The 20,323-nt window shown below is 33.1% G+C and overlaps 1 protein-coding gene across 1 annotated transcript in view; it reads left to right on the top strand.

Moving 5' to 3' along the window:
- LOC144849536 (cytoplasmic dynein 1 light intermediate chain 2-like) overlaps positions 1 to 20,323 on the top strand; it is a 28,561-nt gene that overhangs the window by 5,923 nt on the left and 2,315 nt on the right. Inside the window, exons 3-11 of the mRNA XM_078706476.1 lie at positions 3,677 to 3,793; positions 4,734 to 4,964; positions 7,154 to 7,320; positions 7,964 to 8,057; positions 8,582 to 8,717; positions 11,910 to 12,021; positions 12,479 to 12,580; positions 12,739 to 12,810; positions 18,357 to 18,465. Coding sequence (XP_078562602.1) covers positions 3,677 to 3,793; positions 4,734 to 4,964; positions 7,154 to 7,320; positions 7,964 to 8,057; positions 8,582 to 8,717; positions 11,910 to 12,021; positions 12,479 to 12,580; positions 12,739 to 12,810; positions 18,357 to 18,465 — 1,140 coding nt within the window. The remainder of the gene's footprint in view (positions 1 to 3,676; positions 3,794 to 4,733; positions 4,965 to 7,153; positions 7,321 to 7,963; positions 8,058 to 8,581; positions 8,718 to 11,909; positions 12,022 to 12,478; positions 12,581 to 12,738; positions 12,811 to 18,356; positions 18,466 to 20,323) is intronic.

Below are 20,323 nucleotides of genomic sequence, written 5' to 3'. Positions count from 1 at the left end.
ATTGTAAAACAACTGCATATTTTTACCGGACATTAAAATATGCAGAGGTCCCAATACAAAATTTCGGGTAAACAATAGAGGGCGTCCTATAATAATTAAAAATCATATAGAGGGCGCTATATACTAATATTAAGTTATACAAAAAATCTCGAGCGTACATCATCTAGAATATCCAATACCAAATTTACTAGGCCTACCTGCAGGTTTATGGTGTTCAGTAATTAACAATGGGTAATGTCAGACACCTTTCCAGTGTGTTATATAGCCTAGCCACCTAGGCCTACGATAATTTTGTTAATAAAGTAGACTTTTTCTCCACTAGTGTTTCACAGACATTTGCATGTGCAAAAATCTTTTTAAAGTCCTTTTCACCTCGTGTGTGGACACCGCCCGACACTCTCTCTATTGACGCACATTTTTGTTGCATTTGTGACATCAATACAATAACAATACAATGTCACATGTGTGATTGGCTTGTTGGCTTGGCAGGCAGTTGATGGATGGCTGTTAATTCGTGAAACAAAGCCCTCATAAATGCCTTTGTTTAAATACTGGGCATCATTATAAACAGTTCCAGAGGTGTTAATTGTGAAATAACATGTTTGTTTTGTGAAAATATTGTCTAATTTCAGTTATTTTAGATGAAAATTCTCTAGGCTAGGCCTAGCTAAGCCTAGGCCTAAATCGTCCCGATTTTTTAGGGGAAATAACCAATTTTCGGGTAGGCAAGGATCTGCATTAAAAATCGGGGAAAATCGGAAAAACCAGCAAATTTTGGAGAACTTGGGACCTCTGAAATATGATACGTTAACTGTGGTGTATAGACATAATCGTTCACAGTCTTGCAGAATCACATTAAAACAATTACTATTTTCAGTGACTGACAGAATATTGTAATCCCATAACTAGCGGACAGTTGGCCTATCTTTATGTTATAACAAATATTGGCATGTACAGCAATGTAATCAACGGCTTCTTTAATGTTTATGCAGAACGTACCTGTTGCTATAATTTATAATCGATCCATATAAATCTAAATACAAAGTTACATGTAAAGAGGCCCTTAATCTCTCTCTGGCCGACCCCACATGAACTAACTCCCTTCCCCATCCCAGCTCAATACACTCACAACCAGAAAAATAATTTTGTTACAATAGAACGTAATCCCAAAAACTCTCTCTGGCAGACAAATAACTGCATATTAGGCCTATCTTTATTGTAAAACAACTGCATTCCTCTGCTAGTTTTAAACGGACATTCAAATAAGGTACGATAACTGGGGTGTAGACAAGACATAATCTGTCACACTCTGGCAGTATCGCATTAAAACACAACTTGACGACGACCATATTTTTACAATATATGTACAATCGCAAAATCTGAGTCCAGATAAGCAAAAGAAACAATAAAACTAGACATGAAACTCGTCACTTTGACGAGTTAGTTATCCGCACCACGACAAACGCCACGTGCACGTCATACGTTGGAATATTGCACACAGATAAAGATTATGGCATTATGACAAGAACTGAAGAATATGACATGCTGTTAGTGCTGAATTTTGTGTCATATAGTATATACATGCAAACAGTATAAGCTGTATACATATTACATACAGTGTAGAATAGGTGAAATTACGGGACCCGCCATTTATTCCAATTTTTAACATGGCGACGGTATCAAAATGAAACACTTAGATAGCAATTTCAGAAGGAAATTATCTCAGGAACAACATATTAACGTGTAGAAGAAATTTGAATACGTAAAATATAGATGCGCACCCTTTTAAATGTGATGAACTATTACGCAAAATATGAAAATACGACTTTTTTTATTCAACTGGCCATATGATGACGTCACAACATCCGATTGGCAAAATGTTTACATGAATTCGTATCTACAATCCAATAGCTTCCAGAAAACGTTTTAATCGTGATTATCACATTTTATTCTTACGAGCTATTACAGATTAAAATTTACTGTAAAGATGAAATTAATGACCCACGTAATTAAAATTTTTAGGCATGATGATGTCATAAAAATTAAAATATTTTTATCTCATGCTAAAGAAAGTTGATTGACCTACACAATATATAAATGTAGGAGAAAAAGGAATACAGATAAGCGCGATGCGCTCCATTGAATGTGATGAGCAATAACGAAAGAGACAAAAATCCTATATTTTACATTCGTGTGGCCATACGATGACGGCACAATGTTTTTTTAGCCTTATTGATGCATGATCCGATATCTACAACTCATCAACTTCTAGATTTTGTAATAAAAATAAACGGTTAACGGTTTACTTTAGAAACTATGACTGTTTAAAAAAAGACATAATTTTGACGATTTTTTAAGCTTTTTCATAAAAAAACGCGCACGAATTGTCTAATTCAACGTGTTCGTATGGCGTTATTTAAACTGGAAAAGGTCTAAATTGTTTTCAAAATCACTGGGAAAGGCTTGAAAAATATAATTCAAGAGAAAAAAATATGTTTTTAACGCTATGTGCGCACCGCGCGCATAAAAAATTGCGCGCCCGTGGGAATTTTTGACATGCTCAAAATGACAAGAAACGCGTAAAAAGTTGATTAGAAATTAATTTTGCGCATTTTGAAATTTTAAATGCGCGTGCGCGCGTAACTTCTTGTCAAACATGCCATTTTTAATCCGTAGAAAGTTTGCCCCTGATATGACTTAAATTTTGTCAAAGTGTCAATACTAAATGACTTTTGGTTTTTAATCTATGATCAATCATTGAAATTCATAAAATTGCGCATAAGTCACGTTGCGCAACTATGACGTCATTCAAAAATAGGAGGTGCACAACTTCACGTAAATGCCCATATGTTGTCAAAGTTATGAAATGTTATGTTTACACATTTTAGAGGAACACGACTCACAAAAAGGAAGGAAGGAAAGAAGAATAATACAGAAAAAAAATATTGATCTCATACAATTACAAGGAGTTATCCGCTTGGTATACCAAGCGGATAACTAAAAATCAACATTTATATTTTTTACGATTTATTTACAAAGTGTGTTTACTAGAAATGTTCACGTTTTGCCAGACTTTGCCAGAAAACTCATTACATAAATGTTGCGATGTACCTTTGACGTCACAGCAATTTACGGCGATGGCTGTACGGTGATATCTTTAATTTCGCGATTGTTCTTAAATCATATGTACATCCCTATAATATGGTCCTCGGTCAAGTTGTCCTTTAAAACAAATTAAATGTATCATTATTTTCAGTGACAGAATATTTTAATCCCATAAACTCTCAGTTGGCCTACAGTATCTTCACTGTTATAAAAATATTGGCAGGTTTTGAGTGATGAAATCAACGGCTTATCTGATGTTTAAATCCAATCTAACAATAACAATAATTAAATTAAATAATTCAATAGTTAAAAGGTTATAGATTTTTTTTGAACATCCAGAAAAAATGTTGGCAAAATTCGTTCTGATGAACTTTAGGATCAATAGTTTTTCTAATTGATTTGTACAACTCTGTATAGGTTTACTAAAATTAATACACTTACCCTTTAAAAATTCTTCTTACTATAACTGCATTTTTCAACCCAAAATTGGAGAGATTTTAATTATAATTTTAAGAATTGACACCAAAAGATAAGATTGCATTAAATCTTCCGATTTCTATTTGATGTAAAGGTGATGATGAGTCTGGTAAGACATCTATGGCTGCTCGTCTTGAAGGTAATGAAGACCCCAAAAAAGGATCAGGATTAGAATATACATACATTGATGTGAGAGATGAGGACCGAGATGGTAAGTTAACAAACACAAAGCCTGCAAAATTAGGGGGGAAAAATTTTAAAAGTTATTGAGCTTGGCGTTCTCAAAAATGTCTAAAATAGTCTAGTCGCCAGAAGGGGTTATTATGCCCCCCTAGAAATATTTTCTTGCCGCACCTTTAGGTAGTTATAGTCAAGAGAACGGAATCATAGAAAAGTTACCATGCAGTAGCTTATTGTTTACTCTGACTCAAAAAATGGGTATTTGGAAACTCCGACTGGGCATGCTCAAACCCTAAAACACATCTAGGAGTCTATGGTTGTGTTTACAAACTTTTAATGTATCCGAATAAACTAGGGTTGACAGCTAGCTCAGGGTCAATCTGTATCTGTAACAGTTTACGAACACCACACTGTAACTGGATAGAGCTATTCGAAAAAACGGAAACACATTAAATGAAAGGTACACTGGTATAGCTTTTTGTAAACAAGGGTTGCGGCCGCGCCGGTGAACACAGTAGTGTTCTGCATGCATGAACAAGACGTGTGAATTCATGTGTACATCATAGGCCTACAATTAGGGAATTTATTCAGAAATTCAAACATTTAAGAATATCTAATTTCTATAATACTACGCTCGCTGTTCAAATTGAAACGACACCCAGGGAGTTGTCGTTTTTTTATTAATTGGTTATTTTGATTGTCAGGATCTTTTTTTTCATCTTCTTTGTTATTCTTCTTTCTTTCCACGATTTGTGTGCGCAGCATCCCCTATTGCTTGTGAACATAACTTTGTATATCTTGGTAAAAAGATTGACATTGAAGTGTAGATGTGCAGCCAAGCTTTTCGACGATGTCAGAGCCGCGTTGCGTAAGTTATGCGCGATTTTATGAATTTCTATAATTTCCACTAATTATTTGTTGAAGCCTAAGATGAACATCAAAATGATGATTATTTGTTTTTTTTTTTACAGATATTACCAGATGTGGCGTCTGGCTTCTTGATGGTGATGATGACCACTCTCGTATGCTTCAATTTGCACTCACTGATGAAAATATAGAAGATGTATTGGTTATTCTAGTGGTAGATATGTCACAGCCATGGAATGTGAAAGCATCCATAGAAAAATGGTCACAGGCACTAAGTTCGCACATGGATCAATTAAAAATTACACCGCAAAAAATGAAAAATTTAAAACAAAAATGTAAGAGTTTAATCCTTAACATACTATTTTTTTTAAACTACAAATTTAACTCCCACATTCATGCTTATTAGGTTATATTACATAGCCTATGTAAATACGTGAACGTGATTGGTTGAAACTGCATCACATGACTACCGCTGCAAGGATCGTAAATCGTATATATCCTTGTGAACGATGATATTGACTGAGTAATTTTTGCGTAATTATCATGTCTCCTGTCATTAAACATAAAATCCAGCAAATTCTCGAGTACGATGATATTGACTGTGTAATTTTCGTGTGGCAACACTCGCGTTTGCCGATAAATAAACAAAAGTCATCTAGTGTGTCTTGAACTTGCGATGAAATTGTCACTCCATCACAAGACAACGCTTCAACCGCTGCGCCACGGAACTTGCCCGAAAAAATTAATCAACTAAACTATTTAAACTATGCATATATAGCGCCCTCATTTGTTATTAGTCCTCCCTAGATGTGATGAAAGACCGTTTGTGATTGGTTAATACTCACAGTAATAACCAGTACGCGCGCGACTCACTGAACATCCAGTGATTCGACTCGGAGAAGACGAATTATTATATATTCGGCCTACCTGATAATAATATTATTATTATTAATGTAGGCTTATTGATGGAAATTCTTCTATTATTATTTAAACGACCTAGGCTAGTGAATATTTTATTGCCAAGGAATCATTAATTAGTAATTATCTGTATATTTTTCTTCGCAAGGTAAGGTGTCTGGGCAGCTTGTTTACATACAATACAAAAAGGAGGCCTAGCCTAGCTACCCGACCCAGCAGATATTCTACTTGTTGTTGGCTATGTAATATAACAGATATCGCCTTTTTTATCGGTAAAATATAAGATTTGACAACCCCTTGGGAATGATAATTTGTTAATATGATAATATATTCCATCGAACAAAATATCATTCCCTCGGGGATGTCAAATCTTATATTTAACCTCTAAACAGGCAATATCTGTATAATATTACATATAATACACAAATACGTGAATGTGATTGGTTGACACTGTGCGGATCGTAAATCATATAATGTCCTCGAGTACGATGATATTGACTTAGTAATTTTCGCGTGATTATCTTATCCCTGTATTTAAACATATCAAATCCAGCAAATTCTCGAGGAGTTTGATATTGACTGATTGACTTTTAAAATTCAACTGGCCATATGATGATGTCACAACATCCGATGCGCAAAATTTGTACATGAATTCGTTTCTACAATTCAACAGCTTCCAGAAAATGTTTTAATCATGAGTATCACTTTTCATTCTGAGGAGCTATAACATTGAATTTACTGTAATGTTGAAACTTAGTGACCCAAGTGTTTCACGCTTTTGATCATGATGACATCATTCAAAATATGGGGGAAAATGAAATACGGATAAGTGGAGATGCGCTCTATTAAATGTGATGAGCTATGACGAAAGAGACAAAAATCCTATATTTTATATTCGAGTGGCCATACGATGACGCCACAATGTCCGGTTAGCCATATTGATGCATGATCCGATAATATCGAATATTATCTACAACTCATCTACTTCCAGAATATCTAATAAAAATAAACTTCACCATGTAGTTTAGAAACTATGTTAAAAAAATGTTGGAAGATTTTAAAAACTTTTTCATCAAAAACGTGCGCGAACTGTCCAATTCGAAGTGCTCGTATGACGTAATTTTAAGTCGAAATTGTTTAAAAGTTGGTAAAATTACTAGAAAAACATAATTCATACGAAAAAAGATGTATTTGCTTTTTTTCGTATTTGCGTTTGCGTTGAAATATATATATATATACACAGGGATGTCACGGGATCCCATCAGGATGTCCGAATCCCACAGGGTTTTGGTCATCACAAGATTAAGAATATCGCTGCATGCGCTCGCCGTACAGACGTCGCCGTAAATTGCTGTGACGTCTCAGGTGCATCGCAAAATCTACTTAATAAGTCCAGATAAGCAAAAGAAACAATAAAAAAATCAACATTTATATTTTTTACGATTTATTTACAAAGTGTGTTTACTAGAAATGTTCGCGATTTGCCAGAAAATCATTTTCAATTTTGCGATGCACCTGTGACGTCACAGCAATTTTTACAAGGTATTTGTCGTTTTCAAAAAGTCGAGCGGCATTTTTTGTAAAAAATATTTCTTGTTTTATGTAGTAATTCGACAGTTTCAGATGTATGTAGAACCAGATAACACTCCAGATGCTTCAAGCAAAAAGATAACAGTAGCTACACCTAATGATGAGGAGCAAGTTCTACTTCCACTTGGAGAGACCACATTAACATCTAATTTAGGATTGCCTATTATTGTAGTATGCACCAAGGTAAGTCAAGATAAGTTACAATTAATTGTAATGTTTAAGAACACACAAAATTACTGAAGACGGACAAAGTAAAAACATAGACATATCTGGAAATTGTCCTGTCGCAATACGAGAGCTGCAACTGATGATGAGATGAAAGTACATACAAACTTAACTTAATGATCTTGGAGTGTAAAAGTCTTGAAATAAATATACTATTCATCTTCATTCTGATCAATGATACAACAGATTAGAAGTATACTCTACAAGTATTAGAAACAATTGTCACAAATTAATAGTTTATAACAAACCAACTGAAAACAACATTAATAACAACTTCATTGTTTACTACCAGCACATCATGTAAAATGATATGAATGACAATCAAATGCATTGCCCGAGTTACCACAGGAAATGCATGTCAGAATAAATCTTTACAAATGTCCCAGACCTCTTGTTTTGGCAATTTGAAAAGGCCTGAAAGGTAAGTTGTGTGTTCTGCAAAACCAAACATCCAACTTGGAATAAAAACAACTACTTATGAAAAACCTTTTTGAAATAAAACATTACAATTTTTTCTGTCTGTCCCATATAATAGTGTAACTGATAGTTGATAATAGAATGATAATAACATTGTATAAGCATTTTATTTATTTATTTTTAGTCTGATGCAGTGTCAAGTCTAGAGAAAGAATTTGATTACAAAATTGAACATTTTGATTACATTCAGCAGTTCATCAGAAAGTTCTGTCTATGTTGTATCCTTTTGGTTCATATGTAAAATAAGAATAGTGTATTTGCATGTTTATGGAATTATTGTTCAACAGTTTGAGCCTATCTTACACTAATGGATGTATTTTTTTATATAATTTTCCAATACTTAAGGAAATAGGTGTAATATCAAAATTTGAAGTATCAACCCTTTTTTTTAAAACTATAACATACATTTAAGACAAGGAATGACCATGGTTTAATGTTTTTATGTATGCATTTGTTTATACAAAATGTAAAGAATTGCTGGGAAAGTGTCTTTAAATGAAAGAACTGTATTGAGGCAGACGATTGTGTCATACTTGATGACATGTACATTGTTTACTATCCCGTCTTCCATCCATGTAAATAATGACCACACAGAAAGTCCTTAAAAAAATTATGGTCTTTGAAATGTGTCTGCAGAAAAATGCGTGGAGATAGTAGATGTATAATTATGTTCCAAATTGCTCTAAACAATTTAATATTACACTATGTATGGTGGTAAATATTTCCTTAAACAAAATAACAGACGGTGCTGCATTATTTTACATATCTGTAAAAGAAGAAAAGAATTGTGAATTACTCAAGAAATACCTTTTGCACAGAATATATGATTTTCCATTCAACACACCACCCTTAGTTGTTGAGAAGGAAGCCATTTTTATGTAATTCACAAGCATTGATAACCTATTCTGATTTTGTTTTAACTCAATAAAAACACCACATGGGAATGTATATAAGCTTATGTTCCATGTTACAAAAGTAAATTGTATCTCAGAAATTGAAAACTATATATATTTGAGACATTTTTATTAACTCACCGAAGAGAAACAGAAAAAAAATATTATTAGTAAATTCCAAATGAGGGTTATGTTTACTGTAAATAATTTATTCAAAAATAATGATTAAAAAAGAAAGATGTTTCGACTCCATTGGGTCATTCTCAAGTACAATGAACAGATTCTGAATACACAAATCAAGTGTCGAAAGTTTTAATAACAAAAAAGACCTTGTCTACTACCCTGTTAAATGAGTCACATTGTTTTTATTAAAACATTGGTTTTAATTGTCTTGTCTGACAGAATTTCATAGATATTATTATCATATAACATAAAAAGACAATGACTACAGACTTGGGGGAAAGTCCAAGTAGGAGTATGCTGTTGGTTATACAGTACTGCTGTACATTGCAAAGAAACTGAGTGCATCGTTTGTGCGTTTTCACAGCCGCCAACAGAATCACAAAATCCCATCAAAACAATCGCTTCTACTCCGGCCGTAATTAGAATTAGGCCTAGACCTACAGTCTCTTGGCTTTATCCTAGCTAGCCTAGAAGTGGCCTTAGGTTAGGCTAGCTAGATGATAGCCAGCAGCAGGATTTCCTCTCTAGACTCTTGATGGTTGAGACCTACCAGAAAAGATTGATTCGCGTCAACCAATCAAAGGGCGAGAATCCAAAATCGTTCAACAGTGAGCCCTCATAGACTCTCTTTTCCCAGACATTTTTTGGGTCCAGCAGCTGGGATCTATAAATTATAGTCAAGTTTACAAAGTCGCAAAACTGTCGACCTTAGATACTATAACTGCTGCTTGCTTTAGCTTCTGAATGAGTAGTCCTCATGGGACGTAGCTGGCTAGAGCAGCAGCTTGAAAAAAATGTAAATATGAATAACACACAAACAAAACAATTCCAAATGTTGACAATTCGATTTATGTCCACTTTTTATGATTTTATCTATAGTGTATCAATAATTAATATACCACGAAAAACATTTTATTCTTTCGTTAGTGTTTGCACGCATCATCTAATTCATGCAGCACAAATTTTCTTTAGCCTCTTTTATTTTCGTAAAGTCTGAACAGTCATAAGTATTGCTTTCATTTTTTAGCTTACATATATTTCAATGTGAAGGGATAGTGTATAGAAAAAAAATCAATGGCCGTAAATAGTTCCGAATTTTATTCTTGATACAATTTGTTTTTATTTTAATAATTTGTCAAAGTACTTTTATCAAGGTGCGCTTTTATTACGAAGCGATCATTCGCTATGGTTGACTGGCTGCCGAGACTAAACACTGTTTTAAAAGTTGATGGCCCGGCATGGTATTTGTAGATGTGACTCAACAACTCACGAAACATGTCAAATTAGTATTAAGTATTAGTATAAGTAATTTTTGCCTTTTTTCTTGTGGTTATCCTTAAAATTCAGGAAAGTGATATAGCCTATCGTGTACGGCCCCTCAATAAACTTTAGTGTACCAAATGTGAGCACGTACCATTCAGCGGCTTCGAAGGAGATACGTAAAATTACACGAAAAAATTAGTAGCATTAATATATAGATTCAGAATAAACAATGTGACTCTGTAAATCATTTTACAATGTATTAGACAAAATCTTTTGTTATTTAATCTTTGACCCTGATTTGTGTATATAATTAGTTTTTGATTGGACTTGAGAATGATCACACTTTTTAAGTGTTATTTTTCTATTAATTAAATTATTGTGCTTTTGAATGAATAGTGTGTACTGAACAACACATTAGATTTTTTGTAGTAGTAGTAAAAAATGTCAGGTCAATTAAAGTTGATAAATAAAATTAATCAATTAAATAAGGAGAAATATATTGATTAGTTTTATAAATAGAATATCTAATTCTCTAAATTATGTTATTGTTGTATTCCAATGTGTCTATTACCACGTTCACATGTCTTGGTTCACTTGCGAGCAGATGATCGTTCTGATCAAGTGCGGAAAATATTGTGGGGGTCACCATTCATCTGGATGAACTATAATACATTCAAAATAGTCTTTTTTTTACACAAATTTCAGTAAATTACCCATGTTTTATGGTAGCAGGTCAAGTCGGCCCTAAACCGTCAAAGTCAAGTCGGTCCCGCATCAAGTCGGCCTCAAGTCAACTCGGCCTGACGTCAACTAGGGCAAAAACTAATCGGTCAACTCAGCCCCATTCAAGTATGGAACGCAAAAAGTGCTATGTCTATTATTATTTAATATTATGATTATGACTACAGTATACACGCTTTTCAAAATTAAGAAATATAAAATATTCATATAAAAAATATATCGTATATATATCATTGCTGATATGAATACGAAGTATGCCTACTTCGTCTGTGTTACAAAAACACATGCAGGTACTTTTAGCCATGGAGCTATAAAATTAAAATAATTATTTTATACCTTCATGATTTGGCCAAACAATCGTACATATCGTTTTTTCCATGATTTGAGAATAAGTACATGTTTTAAACAAGGCCATATACATGGCTGCAGTCGCGTGCTCAGATTTGACTATTTGATTGACAGTGAGCTTTAGATTACGCGACTAAAACGGGGAATCCCTGGCAGTTGTGGATGATCAAAACAGCTTCCATAGGCGCAGCTACGTTGGTTTCAGATGTTGTCGCCTAATGTATACACATTTCTGAAGAAATATCAAATGTAATAAATGAAATTTGGTGAAATCATTTTCGTTGCTGAACATATTATTTATTATACGGTCGTTGTTTGCCGAGGTGGTGCTAGCCGACCTAACAATGCACATAAAATATTTGATTTTGGTTTTTGATTAGCCTATTTCAAGCATTGAGGTTCAATAAGAACACTTGTCTGCCATAAAAATGTAAAAAATCTGTATTTTTAAGTTTCCCTCCATTTAGTACTGCAACTGCTCCCTAAAAACAAAAATAATGGCAAGTATCAGACATGTGAACGAAGCTTATAGATGCTTAATATTAAATTTGTATACACATTTTATTTTTTAACATTTTTTTAATTATTTGCTATTGTGTGATTTTGTAATAGAACTAATAAAGCTTGATTAATGAATTTCAGACCATCAGGCTGGGATTCTTTGAAAAAGATTAGTATTTGCTATGAAAACATGACAAACATCAAGCCAGATGATCCATTTGAAGATGTGCTCAGTAAACCTCCTATCAGAAAGGTAATCTAACATAAACTTAAATGTCATTCGATAACATTATACATTTTACATACATTCAGATACATTTTGTTGTAATATGGATGCAATATTTTTACACAGTCAGCTGAAATCATGGCATTTTCGTATATATATATTTGGCATTAGTTATAAAATGAACCTATAAATTAATGTATAGGTCCATATATCATCATCCACATGATGACATAATAAATTACAAATTATTAAATCCTACCATAGTAAGAGGGCACTCCAATATACTGTAGAGTTGGACAATTGGGTGGTATGGAGTACGATAGCATTTTGGAGGGTAGCGTTATTAATAATTGTTACTTTGGTCTTTGTGTGAAATGGGTACTAGTTTACATTTTTTAATGCTATTGGAAAATTGTATCTGTGTTGTAAAATTTTTAATATTTTAAATAAATATTGAATGGACTGTTTTCATTTTTTTTATTAGCCTTTTCAAGATTGTCGTGAAATTGTTGCTGAAGATGAACAATTGTTTTTGATGAGACAGCAAAATTTGTTAAGCAAAAATATTTCACAAATTAAAACAGCTGTAAGTTTCTTTATATTAAATGCTTTTTACTATATAATTTGTGATGAAACTAGTAATGCCCCAGGAAATGAAAATGCACATATTTTTTAAATTTTATTTATTTGTTCTTTATACTGGATGTAAACCAATTAAACATGATTATGTTTTCTTGCGTAAAGGAATCACCCCAGCGCCCAAGCAAGACATCGGGATCACCGTCTGGAACTCCAGGAAGTGCTAGCAAAGTTAAAGTTAGTAAAATAATTTTCTTCACATACATTGTCAGGTAATAGAGCATTTTTTTACAGTGTGCACATCTCTTTTTGTGGACAATGTGTGATTTTTACTGAATAACATGAATTTTACCCTTATTGGCATTATTCCACCAAATGACTAAGTACGCAAGCTTAAATTCAATAAACTGGAGGTGGGTACACCATGGAATCACCGACTTAAAATTGTTGGGCACACGCTTAATTGTGGAATGACAATCCTGCCAGTTTGCTTGCTCAATCCCAGTTTACCAAATCCCAGTTTGCCGAATGAAATTGCTGACTGTAATAAAAACTTACAAAAAATGTACTTATAATATTTCATGCTAAGATATGTGTTTATGGCATTGTTAATAAATTTTATTACCTTAGGTCTACATATCTCATGTGCATACCTAGGCCTGTTAAGAGCTTGTTTCATCACCCACGACAAAAAGGTGTGCAGACTACAATCAACTTTTCTTCTGATAAACATGCACAATTTTAAATTTTACAAAATAAAAATATCAGATGGGGTATAATTCATGTTTGTTTTTAACTTATTACTATTATTAATAATCATCTAGAATGTTGAATTTTAAGAATTATATTCTTGTCACATCTGCCTGTTGGTGATGAAACGTATGGTATTCACTTGGCTACATACACCTATGTGGGACTAGCTAGGCTAGTTTGACATAGTTTTTAGGTGAATAAAAAAGACATTACAATACCAATATATGTAAGGTAATATACTTTATTAATTATGCCATAAATGTGGCACATGCAAGGGAAATCGGACATAAGTTGCATTTGTAGATTTGTGGAGACAGCCAAAAACAATAAAAGGCTGAAAATGTTTATTTAGCTATATATATAGCTGAAACAGTATTTATTTACATTACCTTGGTGTTTTTCTATTTTTAGACAAATAAATAAATCAATTTTAACATTTTGTATGTTGGTTGGGTGTAAATTATGTATGATTTTCATAAAACCTATCATGTTTTATGCTTAAATTGAAACCAGTGGGTTGATTTTAATGAAGTTTCATTGAAATAAAACAATTAGAATACCCTTTTGCTAAGGCGTAAACTGAAACGCCTCGTTTATTTTTTTGTATTGTCATTTCCTGTTACTTAACTTTAAAAGCATTTTTCTCAAAACACTGATTGTAACAACCAAAACTTTAGACTGAGATATCTCTGGAAGTAGACATGGTATCAAGATATTTTTTTCAGCATTTTAAATCTTGGATTATCTAGTTTTAGTATTTGTGTGTATTTTTAGTATCTTGAGATATATATCTCAATTTTTAAAATTCCGACTTATGTCTGCTTTCCCTTGCATGTGCCACAAATGTTATACATATCATAAAATGAAATATGAGTATGTCTTTTTTAATTTTTATTAGAGTTTGATATAGATGTATTACATAGTTATAAGTCTGTTGTGTGAAATTTGGTCACATAATGAAAGACCAATACAATTGAATTGAAAGGATTCATATTCAAATAAACAATTGTGCCAATCCAAAAAAACATTTGCAAATGCTTCAAAATCTTGAGTATTTGAGCCACAGGTGGGTTAGTCAATGTAGCGTTCAATATGGAAATGATGTCATTATTACCCACAAAACATAGTCTGTAGCGGAATTAGTATGTTAAGTGCGTTAAGGCACAAAATTGGTTTCACAATTGCATTGGTATATAAAAATGTCTCCACTCAAGATTGGAACTAATTGTTTTTTTTTTAATTGAAGATTGTATTTAAGACCGGTTGTTCAATAAAAACTGGTCCTAATCACACAAAACACATTGTGTGATCGTTATTCATGTTTAACGTAAAACCATAGTTATCAGCACGACAAACGCAATGTGCACATCATACGTTAGAATATTTCGCATAGAAAAAAAGATTATGCCATTATAACCTGAAGAAAATAAAATGTTAGTGTTCTCTCTATTTTGTGTCTAAACAGTATACACTATAGTATATACTGTATACATAAGCATAGGTAAAATTACGGGACCAGTCCTTATTCCAATTTTTAACATGATGACGTCATCAAAATGAAACACAAAGATAGCAACCGAGCAACAACATATTAACGTGTTGAGGAAATTTGGACACATAGAATATAGATGCGCACTGTTTTAAATGTGATGAACTATGACGCAAAATATGAAAATTTAAATTCAACTGGCCATATGATGATGTCACAACATCCGATACACAAAATGTTTACATGAATTTGGATCTACAATTCAACAGCTTTCAGAAAACGTTTTAATAATGAGTATCACTTTTTATTCTGAGGAGCTATAATTTATTGAAATTTTATGTAAAGATGAAAATAATGACCCACATTATTCACACTTTTGAACATGTTGAAGTCATCAAAATTAAAATGTTTGTAACTCCTACAAAAGATAATTGATTCTCGACATAATCCTTAAGCATATTAATGTGACATAATTGTCTACTGTTTCATCTTTCTTGTGTCTTAATGACATAATTTAGATCACTCATCTTTGATTCAATTTCATATGGACCGTGCAGTCGTGCTTGCATTGGGCTTTCCTGAATGGGAAACAACGGCAAAACTTTGTCCCCAGCTTTTTGCATTTTTATCATACCAAGTTTTCATCTTAGTTTGTGCTTTTACCAAATTTACTTTTGCAATGACAGTCGCCCTTAAGTTTATTCTTAAAGTCACATACATAATCAATAAATTAACATTTAGTTCCTTCCTTCCACTTATCTTTCAGTAATTTTAGTGGTCCATGCACCGAGTGACCAAAAACCAACTAAAATGGGCTGAAACCAAATGTAGGCCTGACTAGCGATTGTTGATATTAAATATTAATAAAAATGCTTCGTTTCCATTTCATCGTACCAGAGTTCCTCCAGAAAAATTTATTTAAATCAATATATTCCATGTTAAAATATCACAAAATAATACTACAATATTGTGTAAAAAGTAATTCTAAATATGGCCCTATACGAACTAATCAGCCAACACAGCTATAATAATATATTCATTGAATAAAATTTAATAACCCATAACCCACATTACAAATCAAACATGTTGATACTTGTCTGGTGATACAGTGGCGTATCCAGTGGGGGGGCCGGGGGGCCCGGGCCCCCCTGATTTCGTGTCCGTCGGCACATCATCGCGTCCGTCGGCAAACAAAGGTGCCGGGAAAAAAATAAAGTTAGGCAAATAAGGATAAACTATTATTCTGACAATAATTGAACTGTAAACATAATTCTTTTGAGTGTTTGTTTATTTACATATCATATCATTCCCTTCAAATCAACTATTTTTTATTTTCATTACATCTAACCAAACACGTAAAAAATGTGGTTAAAATATCTTATCATCTATCACGTACGTACGGCCGTACGCGCTAGATTGTTTACTCAAAAGTCTTTGAACGGTCCGGTGACCTTACCATATTCAACCTTGTTTTTGCAGTTGAGCCTCTCATGACCAGGGATTTGTATGTCTTCCTACGCTAAGATTATATAGTTCAAAAAATTGCCAAAAACCCGTTTTTTTTCCGATATGAGGCCTTTATTATTCAAATAAAAAAAAAAAAAAGCACACATACCATAAAAAATATCCATGTATTTCATTTTTGGAACAGAATATTCCGTGAGGCTCAACTACAAAACCACCATTTTGTGATATGATGTCATCGTAAGCCAATCAAAGCTGAGCTTTCTCGTGATTTAGCATTGCATGCTCACGGTTGAATGATTTTGGATTCTGGCTGATTTGATTGGTGGATGCGAATCACCCGCAGCGGAATGTTTTCTCTCGCGCGTGTACCATGAAGTCGATCATACGGTCTCTCTGATCGTTACTACACAAAGTTAGAGCAATGAATTTGTCCGAATTCAGCTTTATATATTTTATAAGCATTTAATAACATGTTTTATTGATATTTCCAATGGTGATATATAAAATAAATTACTAAAATTTTGCATTGTTATCCCGTATATAAGACAAATGACTATGCAATCCTAGAACATATATTGATCAGGTTTATGTACAGATAATGACACTAACTTTGTCGGCAAATTGGCAATTCCCGGCCCCCCCAACTTAAAAATCCTGGATACGCCACTGTGGTGATACAAAAATTGGATGAAAAAAAGTTGTCCCACTTCACTGAGGTTCACCGGCCGGATGTGTGCCATAGGCCTAGTGGGTAAATTTATATTTTGTTAATAATATGTCATCGAATTTAAAACACAGTGATACGATGTTTAATTTGATTCACAATGTTACCGTATAATATTTTTATTGCATTTAAGGAAACATTTCTGACGTATTTCATAGGTTTCATTTACTGTAGGCCTTATCAAGTAATAGACAGACAAATCCCCTACTCCTCTTGAAAGATGTACTACAGTAGGTTCTTTAAAGTGAATACAAGCATTTTGTGTACACTGGACTATTCCTCTTTACTATATATAAATAAGTTTGGTACCAATCTGTATATATTTCCTACTCATATACATTTAAAAACCAATAAATGCAACAGTTATACAGAACTAGAGGTCATAAGGTATTGTATCTTCCATCTGCAATCCTCACCACACATATTGACTCTACTCCACTGCTGAACTTGATGTTATTCTTCACTATTCCATGGAATTCTGTGCAGTAAGGCACCTCCATCTAGGATTTACATCATTTAGTGAGTTAGATATGGAATCAGGAAGGAAGTTGCTTCCACATGGTTGGTGGTTTCAAAAAGTGCTGGTGGATAACTACAAGGTTCATGTTCAAAATTGTCAGCATTGACCGAGTCACCTGCAGTACTTGGTTTGGTATTATTACAATTTGTGGTTGGTATGTCATTAGATTGGCTGGACCATAAGGTTTTCTGTCATTTTAAAAGTGTTTTCAATAATATCCTAGGCCAAAGTTATTTTTGTATAATTTATTCTATGCACATTTTGAAAGTTCACCATAAGGAGTAGCACAAGGGGTATTCTTGAAGCCTTAAGAATAAATATTTTATAATTTTCTTTCAAAATCGCTTTAGCTGCCAACCCAAATAGTACTACCACAATTTCTTGATGGAAGTGCAGAGGATATCACCATAATATACTCTATTAATAGTTGGTCAGGTTACCAATCATGGCAAAAATTCTGTAAATGTTTACAAAAAGCAGAACGTGCATTAGAGCCATTAATGATCATTATTAGATATTACCTTTCTAATACTAATACTGATCTGCATGTGCCTAATTGACCAATGAAATTTGCAAAAATACAGTGCGTGTTTAATAAACAGGGAAATTATTTATTTATATTATATATTTTTCTAAAAGTTGTAGTTCATTTGTTTAGAGTGCATTGTTGATTTTAATATCATATTGGGAAATTTTTTGTTACTAATCAGATTTGTATTTTTGGTGAAGATTTCCTTCCAATCAGTGCACCTTTATATAGTATTGTTTTATTAGGTACATTAATGATTTTTAAAAAGTATTTTGAGATGATCATGACACTTTATTTTCAGATTGATCCAAGCAAAGCTGGGGGAACACCTAATGAAGGCGTTTTAGCAAATTTCTTTAACAGTTTACTTAGCAAGAAAACAGGAGCAGGATCCACACAGTCAAAAGCTGGTAAGTATTGTTATTATTATTGTTATTCTAATTGTCCTTTATTCAAATAAATACCATCCTAATTGGTATAATTAATACATTAAGTTTAAACATCTTTTGAAACTAACTTCCGTGACACAGTGTGCCATTTCAGCCTAAGAAGGAAGACGTTTTAGACGGCTTGCAACATGGGTAGAAGTATCCCAGAGTCCTAACGGGACACAGATAGCCCACAGATATTCCTGCCAGTTTACTCAACAACGCGGCTATCGGGGTTTCACGCGATTTCAAACATATCATATTTTATATACTATTCCCCACAAAATATACTCAGATGCTTTATAAATATATTTAATTTGATCTTTATTAATTTGCAGTATGATGCTTATTTTGCTAACTACTGTACCTTCACACGCGCTGTCCAAAAATAAACAAAAAATCTAAACATGTTATCGCCAGCAACGGCCAACTTAGTTGAAACCAGGAAGTTGCAAGGTGATGACTCGGAAATTACTTCTACCGTGTATGGTTGAAATCAGAAATTTTGTTTTAAAATCTTTTATTTATCGTAATAGTGAGAACTAATGTTAATATCAAATCTACGTTTCGCGTTACATCTGAGATAGATTAGCTAGGTATCCAAGGTGGAGATTTGTCCCGAAGTTTTTCCATTGTGCTCGCCTACTGTATGTTAGAATTAAGCATAATTTATATATAGATTGTATTATTATTATTACATATTTGCAATATAGGGCCTCATGTAGCCCCACATAGAGACACCAGAAAGGATTCATAGAGGATTGGCACTTGTGTTTATTTGGGCAAATCCATAAATGTTCCGTATGGACCAATCTATGAACTCACAGTTTTACCCCATATTAATTTCTGATACAGGGCACCACATAGAGATTCCAAAAAGGTCCTTAGAGAGTTCATTCAGGCAAATACATATGGGTTCTTTTAGAATCCTGTGCGTACCGACAAGTTTTTCCTGTATGTGCCAGACTATTTATGGGACAGAATGTGTGTTCCATTTCCATTACAAAGCCGGTATGTCCCATAGAGAATGTCAGATCTCATAAGGTTCCCATATGGCCTGTAAAGTAATTTGATTACATATTTTCGATGTGGGCCCTTCATACAGTACCAAAGTATTATAATTAGTAAATTAACTAGTTAACAATATAATTCATTAGAGTGAATATAAATCGTATATCTATTATAAATAATGTGCGTCTAATTTCAGCTCTACGCCATGTCGTTTTTTAGATGAGAAAAGCGGGTCAAATGTCAAAAATACACAAAAAAATGGTTGTTCAATTTAAAAACAATTTGCATTATGTCAAGTATAAATAAATATATTGCGAAAAATTTGACACCAAAATTGGCTCCCTATGACAAATATTTATTAATTATTTATTGATTATTATTATATATTAACAAATAGAATAAATTAATTTATGCCAAAGGTCAATAACGTCATGTTCAAGACTAAATATACAGATATTGCCTGCTTAGAGGTTAAATATAAGATTTGACATCCCCGAGGGAATGATATTTTGTTCGAGGGAATATATATTTCCCGAAGCGCTAGCTAGGGATTGTCAAATCTTATATTTTACCGATATAAAAGGCGATATCTGTTATATCACATAGCCAACAACAAGTTGAATATCTACTGCTGGATCGGGTGTAGCTAGGCCTCCTTTGTAATAAGCCTGCCTAGTTAGTTGTTGCATTCACCTTACCTTGCGAAGAATTACAGATAATTACTATAAATTAATGATTCCTTAGCAATAAAATATTCAGTTAGGCCTAGGTCGTTTAATTAACAGAAGAATTTCCATCAATAAGCCTACATTAATGATAATAATATTAT

The sequence above is a fragment of the Antedon bifida genome, chromosome 8 (genome assembly GCF_963402885.1).
Source record: "Antedon bifida chromosome 8, ecAntBifi1.1, whole genome shotgun sequence".
Taxonomy (NCBI): domain Eukaryota; kingdom Metazoa; phylum Echinodermata; class Crinoidea; order Comatulida; family Antedonidae; genus Antedon; species Antedon bifida.
The sequence above is the reverse complement of the archived record's forward strand: the minus strand, read 5'-3'. Positions and strand labels throughout refer to the sequence as shown.